This window comes from Acipenser ruthenus, chromosome 25 (assembly GCF_902713425.1).
Source record: "Acipenser ruthenus chromosome 25, fAciRut3.2 maternal haplotype, whole genome shotgun sequence".
Lineage (NCBI taxonomy): Eukaryota > Metazoa > Chordata > Actinopteri > Acipenseriformes > Acipenseridae > Acipenser > Acipenser ruthenus.
In genome coordinates, this window is record NC_081213.1 from 23,485,954 (window position 1) to 23,501,692 (window position 15,739).

General features: G+C 37.8%; 1 protein-coding gene across 3 annotated transcripts in view; it reads right to left on the reverse strand.

Annotated features, from left to right (window-relative positions):
- LOC117963405 (receptor-type tyrosine-protein phosphatase gamma-like) overlaps nucleotides 1-15,739 on the reverse strand; it is a 183,967-nt gene that overhangs the window by 21,653 nt on the left and 146,575 nt on the right. For 2 of the 3 annotated variants that reach the window (XM_058999677.1, XM_058999678.1), the window contains exons 9-14: nucleotides 15,491-15,675; nucleotides 13,781-13,889; nucleotides 11,764-11,813; nucleotides 10,521-11,304; nucleotides 6,303-6,441; nucleotides 1,238-1,329 (exon numbers count right to left, since the gene is read on the reverse strand). In XM_058999677.1, the coding sequence (XP_058855660.1) occupies nucleotides 1,238-1,329; nucleotides 6,303-6,441; nucleotides 10,521-11,304; nucleotides 11,764-11,813; nucleotides 13,781-13,889; nucleotides 15,491-15,675 (1,359 nt within the window). Of the gene's footprint in view, nucleotides 1-1,237; nucleotides 1,330-1,954; nucleotides 1,994-6,302; nucleotides 6,442-10,520; nucleotides 11,305-11,763; nucleotides 11,814-13,780; nucleotides 13,890-15,490; nucleotides 15,676-15,739 lie in introns of all 3 variants that reach the window. The other variant, XM_058999679.1, reaches the window with a different exon arrangement.

A 15,739-nucleotide genomic window follows, 5' to 3' on the forward strand; every position in this document is an offset into this window, starting at 1 on the left:
TCAACTGCTTCATGATGTTAAGATGTTAAGGCTGTAATGCAAGTTCCTCCAACTAGCAAAGGCGTGATAAAAGCAGCCTCATTAACAAGCTATGTGTCAGTGAATTTTACATTCAGGGGCTAATGAAAATGATGGGATGTTGACAGCCCATTAAAAACTTTGCATATATTTCCACACTGCTCTCTCCTATCCCAGTGTGTACACTTGTCACCAATTATTTCAAATGGAAGGAAGAGAGGACCAGGGAAAAGGCATTACACAATAAAAATTCTAGATGGATAGTCAATAATGACAATTTATCCAGGCAACAGCTGTTGTCTTTAACTAAAGCACACAGCCATAAAACATTAGACGATCATTACTCTGGTGTATTTAAAGAAGCAGTATACCTTTCACTATTGACTGGATGGCACATACAATGTAGAGCTAACAGTTGTCAGGGGTTCAGGAATAACCAGCCTAGGAGTTCATTAACTAAACTACCTGGAAAACAGTATATACTGCAAGCAAGTGTATAAGTGTGTCAAAGAATTACAATTTTAAAAGGGCTTTTCTTCTTTTTATAATTGTTATTATTGAAAACCTCATATTTCTAGTATCTGTGGGTTATGGAACATGTATATTCATAAAAAAGAAGCCTAATTTCATCTGTACAGCACTATCTGAAGATGTTTTTAGTTTACAGGTGCCACTTTTATTTTGCAAAATTCAAAATATGATTTTTTTTTTTTTTTCACATCTATGCATCACACAAGACATGGGTCCCCACTTTAATATTTTACCCTTTAAACCGTTTAAATGCAACAAACTGTATTGTACCTTCCTGGAAATCAGCTGTCTATTCTACTCTTGTACTTAACTACATTATTTGATCCATGTGAGCAAAATTATACAAAGTGAGGAGTGTTGAAACTGTTGGACCATGTCCACAATGTTTTATAATAGACATTGTTCAGCTGATGTATATGCCACAAAAGTGAGGAAGTAAATTATAGTAAAAAAAAACAAAAAACTATCCAACTCGTTTCATATTGAACAAAAACGTCACGTACAGCACATGTGTTTCCTTCCGCTATATAGTGTGGTATGTTGCTACAGTAATCTATCAGCCAATGTAGCCTGGAATTCGACATTCATTGCGACAACTGAGCACACACCTGTTTAAAGCTGAGGGGACTTCTCCGGCTTAAAAGCGGATATTTAGGTATCTGTAGGGTTAAATACAAGTGTCACTCACCTGGAATAGGGATAATTGGGATGCTTTCATTGGGGACCACCCGGGGAGAGCTGCTATCTTCTACATAGAAATGAGCAGTTTGAAAACACTTTCTGTAGGGAGATGAGAAAGAAGGCAAGTTAACAGACATGCTTCAGAAAAACAAGTCATTACAACGAGAAAATATAATACAACTTTACAGACCCAATCCATTTATCTATCAATCAATCAAATAACTATTTCAATTATTTGTTTATTGCGATACCATGAGTTTGTAATATTTCTTAATTGCTCAGTATGTTTTTCCCCCCCTTTCTTTAAAAGGTCCTGTTTCAACACATGTGCAAGTGCTGCCCATTCCTAAAAGGAAGCACAGAAATCGATCTTTAAAAACACAGAACGTGAGGAGATCTCATTTCTACATATACAGTGCATTTCGGCTGCTAGATATATTGCTTCAATCACGTTAACAAGATTAATCCTCGAGCTGCAAGTGGGAAGATTAGAATTGAAGATAAGCCTGCCTCTATCCACGAATAGATAAAGAAAAGTGAATTACGGACACTGCAATAGAAAAAAATCAATAGGTAGGAATCTGAACGGCCCAAGGAGCTGCTCAAGACAGTGGCTGAGCCAGATGATCCGATAACTCCTCAAGTTAAACAATCAAAAACAGCATCCTTAGAAAATGACAAGTGGTCACCTCAGTGGTGGTGGTGGTGGTTTTGTTATTTTTACCTGTACTTGATGCAAAGTAAAGAGCACAGGCTGGTCATCATAGAGAAGGCACTGAGCAGGAGAGAGCTGAGAGTTCCAAACAGCCTTTGCATGGTGCTGTTGACTGAGGCTGGACTCTCAAGCTCAGGCGTCACTGCTCATTGCTGATTTAATGACTTGCTTGGGGCCGGAACTGAATAGCTAATGAGCAGAGGCTCTGCTGGCCAATAGAGCTGCTGCCGCTCTCTACCTTGAGGAGGGGAGGGGCTTTCATGATCTACAGAGGCGCTATCTCCTTTTCAATAGAATTACCACAACACAATAGTCCCCCTTCTCACCCAGACTACTCTTAATAAACTCCAGCACCTGCTCTTTCCTCCTGCCAGATTCTTGCCTTTTACTTTATTCCCTGTGGTAAACATTTGCTAAACAATAATACATCTGTGGGCTGAAACATCATATGTGGCTACATGAGAAAACAAATCTGTTATGGTCTAGTATGGTTGTTACAATATATTGTAACATATGCTGTCCTGTTTTTCCCTTGAATTGATCTAAGAAACAGTAGTTCCAAATATCACCACTGTTTAAATTAAAATGGAGCCATCCTTGGCATTTTACATACTACAAATATTTTAGAGATGTTGTTTTTGATACCTTTGCAAACAAATGGCCCAATACAAACCCTTCGAATATTGGTAAACACTTACATATAAGACTCTTACAATGTTGTGTTGTCTTGCTTTAAAATAACAGCTACAGTATATAGTTTCAAAATGGCAAAGATGCTCAGAGTCTTGGCTAGTGGACTTTAAAACCGAGAAGGTAGCACATCCCATGTTTATGTTTAAAATAAATACATAAAAAACATTGTATGGTCCATATCCCTTTCCTGCAGGTTTTATGCCAAATACTGAATCACATAAGGGTTCATTAACGTTGCAATCAGCCAGTGGGTATCACCCCCACTGTTCTCCTGAAGCAAAAATAGAGGAGTTTATTAGATCTTTTGGAAGGGAAATTTCCCTGGGGCAATAAAACTGTGTCTAGGGTCCCATGATACACCAGACAGTGGTTCAGTCACATATGGACTCCTGGTAGAAAACAATGCAAATTGCCATTGGGTTGGAATCATCTCAGAAATACAAAGCTGATTCCAAATGCCTATTTACTCCCTTGCTAATTAGGTTTTAAATAGAAACCTTATTAAAAGCACCCCTAAATAATGCCATACAAAATTTCAAGAATAAAAACACATACACATCTCAGACAAAGGAAAGCATTGGAATTGTGAAAAGAAAAATGTATCACTGAGCCCATAATAAAACTTTTTTTTTCTCATTATTTCTTTATTCCTCTTTTTAAGCAAAAACAATGCAATACATTTATTCAAACAAACTATGGCAGTAGCATCAAATATTCCACATGAATAAAACTCACTGAGCTGTCAGATTAACAGATGAAATGAAACAGGGTCACAAACAGCTAACCCAAACTTCTGTCTGTTTGTAAGGAAGATTAACAGCTCTTCGGTAATTGAACTATTGTTTAAAGAAACCTCCTGCATAGCTTACAAAGATTACAGAAAGACACAGGTGTTCAGCGATGAAACTCAATTTTCAGTAGACCATCAATACAAATTATCATTAACCAAATATTTTAAAAAAATAAAAAAAAAATTCTGAGGGTGCATGACTCAATAGGAAACTAAATTACCTCTTTCTGCAACTTTTTTTTTTTTATTTAGTAGTCGCCAATTGAATTTTTACCCCATTTTTCTCTCAATTTGAAATGACCAATTGTATTATTTTAGGCTTAGCTCACCGCTACCACCCCCGCGCTGATTTGGGAGTGGCGAAGACGAACACACGCTGTCCTCCGAAACGTGTGCCGTCAGCCGTCAGCTTCTTTTCACTCTGCAGGCCCGCCATGCAGCCACCTCAGAGCTACAGCGTCGTAGGACAACGCAGCTCTGAGCAGCTTACAGGCAAGACCGCAGGCGCCCACCGCCAGTCTACAGGGGCTGCTGGTGTGCGGTGAGCTGAGGACACCCTGGCCGACCTAAGCCCTCCCCACCCAGGCGACGCGCGGCCAATTGTGCACCGCCCCTTGGGAGCTCTCATCCACGGTCGGCAGTGGGACAGCCTGGACTTGAACCAGTGACCTCCAGGCTATAGGGCGCATCCTGCACTCCACGCAGAGCGCCTTTACTGGATGCACCACTAGGGAGCCCCCCCTTTTTGCAACTTTTGACACATCAATTAAAAAAAATAAATAAATAAAAAATATTGCATTACCCATTTTCAGGTACACACAATGTTTTTTGTTGTGTTATTCAAGAATTAATTTTAGAACCATATATGTGTGTTGCAGTTGGTCTACAATTATAGGCTTCTATATACACACGCTGAAATCACCGTATACTCATTTTAAATGACAGTCTTGCCTCCCTTAACTTAGACTTTCTTCTGAAAGCAAGCACATTACTATGATGTTACAGAAACTAATACTTGTTTTTTTTTTGCTTAAAATACTTACTCAGAAGAGTAGGAACCTAAATACTGTATTCACTATATTGAAGAGTGAATTAGCAATGGTACACAAGTGCATTCCACTAACAGGAGATCTTCATTTTGGGAGACTGCAATTAGGAGAGGACACAGCTGGATTTATAATGACACAGAGGGATAAGGAAATTCATTTCCCACCCCAGTCGGCACACCGCTATTGTCTTTGTTGTACACGTGTAAGCCAGCCTTTGAAAGTATCAGGCAGCATGTTTCAAGAAGCCTTCAGTCACTTAAGAATTTCAGTTTTTTTTTTGCCTAATGAGCATGAGCTGGTCTGCTCATAAGCCCAAGCGGACATCTCTGAGCACAGCCAACAGCAGGGGGTCTGGCTACCATGGCAACGGACAACTCAAGTGAATTTTGATAGCCCCCAGGCGGGGGGGGGGGGGGGGTCTCATTCTCTTTGTACACAAACACAATTTTGACATTAAACCAGGCAGTCAAGAAAATTGCTATTCATGCAGCAGGGCTAATGGCAGTTGACTCCTAGCTTTACTGTACTATATATATATGTTTGTGTTTTGCTTGCACTGAGAAGCTGGGTAAAAGATCATCTAATGAATGTCTATTTTTGTCAGTTACTGTACAGAAGGTACCAAAAGGTCACACTCCATGCATCATACACGGGCTCCAAGTGCCAATTGCATTTTTAAGACATTTAGATAGTCAAGCACTTCTTTCAGACAAGGTATTTTTCAAATATACTGTGTGAACAGCAAAAAAAAAAAAAAAAACTGTGATGGGAACAGATATGGCTCATATCTTCCATCATACACTTTCATGTAGCACATTCTACATTTAATAAATACATACTAATAAATGTCCAGAAATGTGTTTTAATTAGATTCCACGCAGTTACAGTACACTGGATTTATCAAAAACAGGGAGGATCATAAAAACAAAACCGTAATTATCAATCTTTTCTAAATTTGCATTCCAACAAAAGGCTTTCAATACTAGTAAATGTCGTTCGTCCGTTCACAGGCTAGCTCATAAAACTGTATGATGGCACAAATGGACTTGATAATCCACATTCACAGTTTTATGTAGAGCCATTGATAGTAATGGCAAAATAATGTGTCCCAAGAGAATCTCAACACAATTCTCCCTGCAGCTTCAGTGTCAAATGCACACCACACAGCTTTACTCTGGGCTCATTTTTACTTTGGTGTAATTATTAGCTAGATATAAGAAGACCATTATGAAATATGAAGAGAATGGCCTGTATTATGGTATATCCACATTACAAAGGAAATGCTTTAACTCAATTTCCTACAGTATATCCAGCAGTAACTCCTATACATGAACATACCGGTTGGCAGAATTCATTGTTTTGTTCAACTCTGCCTGAATAAAGCCAAGCTATTTAACTCTTTCAGACCCACGTCATTTCGAGCTAGAGTATCTGAACAGTTTCAGTATCTCCTGTAGAAAAAAGTCATACAGATATGATATACTGTGGTGGCATACGACTATGGCCCAGTTAACTGTGCTGTGTCGATAGATGTTATTGATAAGCAGAAAGTATTCACCACAAAGGATAACACAGTATAATGGGTTAGTGAATCTGAACGCTCATTTCCCTGTGGTGTGTTCAACCTGGATAGTATATTCAATTACTTATTGTAACAACTGGATGGGCACGGTTTGATAAAACTGAGCAGACCAGTTCCTCAGAGGTCTTTAAACAATCACAAACCTGAACTCTCAAGAACTTGGGCTAATCAATGGCCATACAACATTTCATTACCATTATGCGACATCCATCGATCTATACAGAGAGAGCATGCAAGACTTACCTCCAGTAAACCAGCACAGCCACAAGGAGAATGAGGCACACAAACGTGAGTGCAGAGACAACCACCAGCGGGATGATCCACTCCATCTTGTTCGAAGAATGCCCCGGGTTTCTCGCCATATTTGAGACGCTATTATTTTCTATAGAATAAAAAAAGAACACAGTTAATACTATAAAAACAGTAAGCAATATTCCAGACACAAGACAAGACACTATTAAGAAGAATTTAAATGAACCGTGTGAGTGGACCTTTTTTAAAGAACAAGAAAGAAAAGGGTAACCTTCACTGTCCAATATATTTGACATTGAGAACATAGGTATGGGAAACATACCCTGGGCAGTAAAGGGTTAACGATGTTACAGTCCCTGATTTTGAAGTTAATATTCAAATCTAATTAAGAATTAAGATTAACAGAGATCGCTATGGAGGTTGTACAGGTGTTCTTTGTCTGTAGCTTTAACTAAGTAAAAAGACACCTTAACAAGTTAATAAAACATGCATTCATTCCTAAACATGCATGCCCTTTAAGGTCTTTTTGGACTATGTTATAACCAAGGCTGGACAGGTGTCACCAACGTGTGATAAACAGCTAATTAATAAACTGCTACTGTTCTGTAAAAAATAAACATTTCCAGAAACACCTACCATATTCAGACTTCCCTGTACAGTTCCAGGTTCCCATTCTTTTCCAGTGTTATCATATCTTACAAGAGTGTAAACAATGAAGTCCAGAAAACCTGCATAATTGGCTTTTCACAGCTTGTAGCCAGCACATGGATAATTGGGGTCTCAAGATTTCACACAACATCTGGGTTCCTACTAGAGCGTAATATTGTTTTGTCTTTTGTGTCTGTGCAGCCTAAATTAGCTCTTAAACAGTACAAACACACACACACACACACACACACAAACACCACAGAAGCAAAAAGTCAGTAGCGTCTGTTTTCTTAGCCAGGGATCTAAAAATGGAGCAAGGATTCTGTGCTGCTGCAGCACAGCTTTCTGCTCGACTCTCTCTGCGTTCTAAAAGTAGGCCAGGGCTCTGCTGATAAAGGTAATGGGCTTTAACAGGCAGGCCTAGCGAAGGTGCTAATCAGTGTGTAGCAGGGGACTGAGCGTGTATGGAGTACAAAATACACAACTGAACAGACGTGATGTTCCTGGCATTACACCAAGCAATGACAACAGAGACCAGTATAAATGCAGTCAAATTAGACACCAGCTAACTACACAGCGTGTAGTTTTGCTTGAACAAAAGTTATTGTATTTCTTGCTCTTATTGTATTACCTGTATTGTAACACTTGAAATGTATTTCCTTACGATTGTAAGTCGCCCTGGATAAGGGCGTCTGCTAAGAAATAAATAATAATAATAATAATAATGTGGCAAGGGTTCCTTAATGTGTGTTTCATCCACATAGATATGGTTTTATTATACATTATATTGCATCTATATATGTACCATAATGGTCTCAAAAACACTACTATGACTAATACGAGCTCGTCAGTGAGCAGTTATAAACTACTACTACTACTACTACTACTACTACTAATAATAATAATAATAATAATTATTATAATAATAATAATAATAATAATAATAATAATAATAATAATAATAATAATAATAATAATAATAATAATGTGCTATATCAACATAGGGTTAAACAACAAATTATAAGAAATATAATTACAATATAAAACATTCCACTAGTAATGTGTAATTTAATCTATTGAATTTGCAATATTCTCTAATGATAAAACATAACATGTTTATAGATGTCCTTACACTAAAATTATGATTATTATAACTGTATGTAGAAAAACATTCAGCTATTTATAGTATCTCAGTTTGCATCTACAATGAGTATTTTTTGTATATATTTTTTTTTTTAACAAAAACACAAAGATGGGTGTATATAATTGGAGTTCAAGAGGTCACGTCTTTGACAGTCATCGTGAGCAGGTGCAACAACTGAACCATCTCTCCTATACTGAGTGAATGATGACTCAACAGCTTGACTCGCCCCAGATTGGGTTGCAACCCAATTACACCAAGTTTAAAGTTGAAGAGGTAACGCGCCCAGATGCATCTTGTCAAACTGCGCTTATAAAATGGACCAAAAGTGATTTCAGTTGTATAATGGGGAATTAGTCAATCACACTTCTAAATCTGGAGCCAATATGCAATGCTATTTGGTCTGTATGTACCATGACAACTGTACAAGGTTGCACCCCCAGGGCACCAGCAAACATTGTCTGTAGTTATCATATAATCTTGCACAGTTACTGTATTGTGAAGTACAACAAAAAATGACTTTGTCACATTACTCATGTCACATGAGTTATGGAATACAGCTGTGTACAAAATTAAATATTAAAGCCAATATCTCACATTTTTGGTTTACATCAGGGATGGAAATAAGACCCTCATTGCATAGCAGTTTGATCCATTCCTGGTTTTACTAGGAGTTTAATTAGAGAGATTGTTGCATACACACTGGCTAATCAAGCTTGTATTAAAACCTGGAATAGGTGAAACTGCTATGCAATAGGAGTCTTATTTCCATTTCGGTACATCATCGTTGCTAATAAGAAGTCAGAAGTCAAGGTGGCACACACATCCTGGGAGGGAAGTTATTCTAACCTTGCAGACTTAAAACACAACAGCTGAATCTGTATACTGAACACAGGCCAAAAGAAAATCCAATGAAGCTCCAACATGCAGCACTTAGTTAAGTCTAATGATTAGGACGTAGATATACAGTGTCCTTTCTATTGAGTTAAAATCCAGGCACAGAACATTGACCTACATACATCTGCCTAAATAAGGAAGCATATGTGTTTTCGTATCCCCCATGGCTGCTCAGTATATATGATGAACACACTGTATCATACACTTTTTAATTCATAAGGAGAAGGATAAAATACGGGGAGGGGGGGGGGGGGGTCATGAAGCTACCTTTATTACTTTTACTGCACTGAATTTTAAAAGATTTTAAAGTATAATCTGTCTACGCACCAATACTGATGTGGTTGTTACTTCCTCTGCTACTTTTGCACCAGTGTTACTGAGTGTCCTTTTAGCTACTTACTGGACAGCTGCAGACGAGTTCAGAATTTGATAACCGACTGTATATTGCACATAACCTAAAAACGGATCAACTAGTCTTTTAAGCCATACTGAAATATCATGCACAATGCATCTAATTTTCAGAAACCCTAATGTAAATAATGATTGAACTTACACTCAGGATTACTCTAAATGAACACAGAGTAGTGTAACTAATTACAAGGGTTGAAGGGTACCCACTGCTGCAGTGTTTAGTATCATATCGGGGAGCCAACAAAAACCATATGGTGTTTGAAACCTGCCAGGAGAGCCAGACCACACAGCTGTCACAGAGAAAGCCTTTTCTATTCTCCCCAACCTAGCAGCCTTTTCACAGACCACTTGCTCTTTTCTAATATTATCCTTACAAGAAGACAATTTCCAACCACTATTGAAGAGTGAATAATGACAGTTTCTTAAAGATAAAGCTCCAATTAAATTACTGTAAGTTTGCTTACTATTCTGAGTCGTTGACAGTTTTTTACTCCATTTTTTTTTTTTATATCAAGGCCATTAATCTGTAGTCTACGATGTGCCTCTCCACTTTGAATACAAAAATTATTTAAACTAATTAGTAAAAAAAAACAAAAAAAAAAACACAACATGATATGATATCCCTACATCAACAACCTTCCCAAGAATACTGACATTGTTCAGTCCCTTGTGGCATTATTTGTTGAATAAAAGCGCTAACAATAGTTCTGTCTTAATTTCAATTACTTCAAACTTTGCAACACTTCCACCACTTACAACGATTTGCTGCCCTCTGTTGTAATATTTAAAAACTACAGCCTACAGAGGGGGAAAAAAACACATTGGCTCTTGGGTCCCAATACAGTTAACTTTTAGCTGGAAAAATAGTTAATTAATGCAATAAACAAAAGCAAACAAGAAATATTTTTTTAAAATTTATGCTCGATTAACATATATATTTTTTTTATATATTTTCTTTAATTAGTAAAATATACTAATGAATATATAAATGGCTACTTGAGTCAATAATGGAAAGAAAAACATAAAAAAGTGTGGCTCGTTTTATGATGTAAAAATATTAATTAACCAACATGCAAATAAATAAATAAATAAATATACAAAAAAATCCTCACCTTTATCAACCAGGACAAAAGTCTTTTTCTTTTCACCAATTTCTTCATCTGCGGTCATTGTTGGCCTTTTTGAAACCACACCTGGTGCTTTGTGTGTAAAAATGGACAACATTTGGGTTGGAGTCACTGTCTCCGTATCAAAGGCTCTTTCTATCTCTTTAGCAGGCTGGTCTTTAACTGTTCCCGTGGGGATAACGTTTTCCTCAGTTTTCGGGGTCTCGGATACTTCCTCCACTTGTTCTTTCTCTTTCGCAGTTGCAGTCGGAGAAGCAGTGGTGGCCACTTTGGTTTCGGTCTTGTTCTCCTGTGCCTCTGCAACCTCAGTCACCACCTTCTTTTCCTTCGCCTCATTCCCCTCTTCTCCCTCCTCTTCTCCCTCTTTCTCCCCCTCCTCACCTTCCCCTTTCCCATCTTTATCTCCTCCTTCGGCCCCCTCATTGTCTTTGGAGACTGTGGAATCCCCCTCTGAGCTGGGGGAGGATACAGCCTCAGTGGTGGGCACAATGGGCTTCACCACCTGTTTGGTGGTTGCAGAAGCAGCAGGGGGCAGACGGGTAGGCCAGGCTGAACTGGGAAAGGATGAAATGACACCCCCGCTAAACCCAAGGCCAGCCAGTAATGTACTAGTCACCAAAGAGGCCACAGTTGCTTGACTCCCACTGGACGAAGGCCCAATTCCGGTTGCCATAGAAACAAATGAGAAAGGGAGGCCAGAGGAAGTCCAGGTAGAGGACCCAGAGCTTATGGGTGCCATGTCTGCTGAAGAGGCTGGGGATGCAGTAGGCTTAAGTGGAGATAAAAAAGGGAAAATAGCAAAAAAAGGTTGTGATTTTTATGGACATTCATGGGCTTCTCAAATATTTTACATTTAGCAGAATATGAAACAGTCATAAATACTAAGAGCATTGGAATAGATGTTATGCTGTGCAATTCAATTTAGACCTAAATTAATTATACAGCAGTCAGCATGGATATTTTATGTGGCACTGTAAAGTACCTTCTAGCTCATGCAGTCCGATGTCAACGGTTTTGTCAACATAAGAAACGAAAGTATAAATTATCACTAATGTAATAACATACAAAAGAGGGTCAAACTGTTCACTGATTTTTAAAACATGCAGTGTTACCTTCTGCTCATGTATGTCAACTACTTCAAATAGAAAGTGAACTTACAGGTTTAAAAGCTGTTATAGTGCCATCTACTGGCACCAAGTAGAAAAACCAGCACAAGTCATCCACTCACCATTCCTGTTTTCACAATTCTGGTTCCTTCAAATATCCTTGTAGTGTTGGCTGGAAAGAAACATTATTATTCATTTAACAGCAGAGAGACTTTTAGAATTACATTAAGTAATTTGGCTTATTTATAATAATAATAATAATAATAATAATAATAATAATAATAATAATAATAATAATTATTATTATTATTATTATTATTATTATTATTATTATTATTATTATTATTATTACTCACACTGTATTGTAGTATACATTTAAAAACTTAAATAGAAACAGAAAGTACAAGAATAAAACCTATCTTGAAATGTTTTCTTCATGTTTCCCACAATATATACATTCCACCTTCTTTAAGAATGTAATTTAAAATGCTATCTCTACTTCTCTCTTGTCCAGTAGATATAGGACTAAGCCTTCATAGTTGAAAGATGGTTTTGCTGGGAAATGTAATCCATGTGCTGGGAGGAGATAACCACAGCAGATTCATCATTTCAGAGCTTCAACAGCAATAGTAAAAGTTTGGAGAATTGAATATTACTCATTCCTGGGGACTTGTATAAGGAGCTACAAACAATGAAATCTTGAGTATTTTAATTGTGTGTCTGCTTTGCCCATAGAGTGCAAAGGTTTGTGCTGTGTGTTTATATTACATTTGCATGTATATCCATCTGATTTTAATTCACATACTGTGCCTGTGAATGTGACCAGATTCTAGTATTACAGTACAGCACTGTCCTATTTTATATTTTTTTTAATACAAAGCCCTAACAGAAGACACATTTGCATGCAGCTGGACTTCACCATCATGCTTTGCCAATTAATTAAAAGGTCCATCACCACTCAGGTACATTTTACAGTGAAAGGACTTAAAGCACTCTCAAGAAACTTAACAGACTGGAAAGTGGCATTGCCTCCTGTTACTGAAGTCTGTCAGACAAACTCAAATAGCTTCATGTGCTTCCAAAACTCAGCAGGAGTAATTAATATGCACCGTTTGGGAGCAGGTGGCTTATAGATTTGCCATTAAGGTTATTTTTTTTTTTAAATATCTTGCATGTTCGCTGTGGAGAACTGTAAATGCACACAGCTATTTAACCCAATTCAGCTACCCAGCCTCAGATCGGAGTCATCAGTTTCACTCCTGAATTTAAAATAAATAATCATTAAAAAAAAAAAAAAAAAAAACAGCCATGCAGGCAACCAACCTTTTTTTCCCGCCCTTAGTACTAAAGCCAATCTTAACAGCTTGCCACATCCCCAACAGACAACAAGCAAAATGCTAAGTCAACCCGAGATGAGCCACACTTTGGCTTTTTTTTTCTTTTAGGAAGCTGGTAAAACTGAGGTCCAGTTTATATTTCTTGTACTACACCTAGGTAAGAGTTTCACTGTGTACTTAGTTCAGTCTCTGAGTAAAGCTTTCCAATATGTTGCAGTTTATATTACTTATGGCTGGATTCATGTTATTCACATGCAGTGTTGAATTGATCATGAATCGATAATGGAAGCAGAACAAAGTACTATTTTAGTTCACTGTAATGTACTACAAGTGCTGGAAAATGGACATCCAGTGCTCACACTGCCGTTTACTCCACGTTGATTCAATTTTGTACACTACTTCCCCGGGTTTAAGCTGGACAGCGTGGCAGTTCTCCCGAACATTATCCTTAGAAAATCGATGTCAGATATTATAAATGTTGGCAAAAGTCACTTGACTAATGTGGGTACTCATATTTTATTCCCATAATGGCAGTTTACCATAAAACAAAAGTTTGATAGGTTGTCTACCGATTCTGAGAAAACTCAATGCCTCCGTTGAAATGTCAGGGGTCCAATTTCCAACCTTATGGGCTCTTTCCATTACTTAAAAATGTAACATTTTATTGAAAACATCTGTACAGTTACTGTATCTACAGTATATACAGGGGAATAGGCTTTTTTTTAACCTAAAATATTTAAGCAATAAATATATATGCAGAAGCAGCAGCACAGCTTTTGATTTATTTCTAATATATGCTCACCACGAAACAGCATGGTCTGACTGAAGTCACTTCTCATGTCATTCTGGCACACTGCTTGGACCCTGAACAGGTAAAGAATGTCCGGAGAGACAGTGTTGATGACAGCCTCCTGCAAGTGAAAACAAAGAAAATACATCTGGGTAATAACGCAGTCTGTCACATGAACCTGACTCCAGATTCTACGCTGCCCTAGAAGTGTGCTACTAAACCTCTCTTCTGTGATACAGGAACACTAAAAAAGGACACACTCATGTTAGATTGATGTCAAAGGTTATAATGTTCAACCATTCACAAGGAAGCCAGGACTATATACAACGGTTTCAAAGCATATCTGCAATCAGAAAACATTCAGTCCTACTCTGACACCATAAAGAATGGAAGACTTTGGAAAAAGTTACAAAAGAACAAGCGCACACTTTACAGGGATTCTTTATATTACTGTACATTCAATGAGACTTGGGAAGCGGCTGTGTGGTTCAGTTTGAGATCTCCCTTTAAACAGACAGTACTGCTGGTAGATTGATGCCTCATTAAAAAAAAACACTAGGTAAAATACAAAGCCCCTCCCTCCCCCTGCTGAAGCCAAAAACGACAGTCCTGAGAGTGTTTGCAACCACTTAAGGAATGTTTACTGCCAGCACTTAACAGCATGGGGGCTCAGGATCATTAACTGTTAAAACTTTATGGAAAGCATATGCATATCTTATCACATTCCTTAGAGATGGGGTTCCATTACAATGTTAAATGTATGAGGGGTGGCTATTATCATAATTTACTTTGAGAGAATCCATTCATCAGATGCCCTGCAGCCCAAGTAAATCTTACATTAAGTAATGGCATTTGTTCTTTGTCCGCATCTCCGTCTCTGATTTATGCAAGTGCCACTCTGTTTAATTTTGGTAAGGATCTTTTTCAAGAATGGCCAGTTATTACAAGTGGGAGGCTGTAAAACACCCTGGTCTTGAGTGCTTTTGGATTGATTCGACTGTGATTTTATAAAGCATGCCAGTCCCTAATGTGACCCAGATAACAACGTCTTGGGAGCAAATTGAAAATAAAAGTGCAGATGAAGTGAGGGGAAAAAAAGAAAGAAAAAAAGACATCTGCGGGAATGCAGGAAAGTGTGATTCTATTACTGATTGTGAGGATCCAGCATATGAAGAAAAGATGACAGTCACAAGGAATTGCATTCAACTCTCCAGAGTTTTTCCTTTTCCTTCTAGAATCACAAACTTCATCAATTCTTAGGCCTCCTTTTAAATAACTTTACAGAAAGAAAAAACAACAACTCAAGGTGCTTAGATTCGATTTCCAACTTTCAAAATGTTTGATCATCTTATTCTTTAAGATTAAGATTTTTCCCACTAGATACATAAAGCATATCTGGAATAAAACAAATAGAGTTTCATACCAACTTTCAAACTGAAATTAGCTAGGTCCACTCCACATTGTATTTAACCCTAAAAACAATCAATCATTCCTCATCAGCAGACGCACATTGTATTGTGCAACCTCAACATCCAAGTGGCACAACTTCTATGTCTCTATACCATAGTTTGGAAACGACACATCCAGCACAATTCTGTAGGGAATTTGTGAAATACTGAGCTTTGATCATCCTGTTAGTGTGTAACAGATTGGATGGAAACGGTTAACTGTACCCAAGCTCCTTTTTGTAGCTGCATTGGATGCATTCTTAGCGATCCTTACCAGATCCTGGTCATTGTCCTTGGTGAAGGTTTGATCGTTTGGCTCGTCGTTCTTATTCCAGCTGTAGGAGATCATGAAGTTGATGATGGGAGGGTGGTAGACAGTTTCAGGTCTGTTCCAGCTTACTACTAATGCGGTTTTATTTAGTGGCTGCACCTTCATATTGACTGGAGGAGTGCTGCATACTATACAAGAAGAAAAAAAAAAAAAAACAGCAATGTCTATTTAGTATGCATACAATTATACACA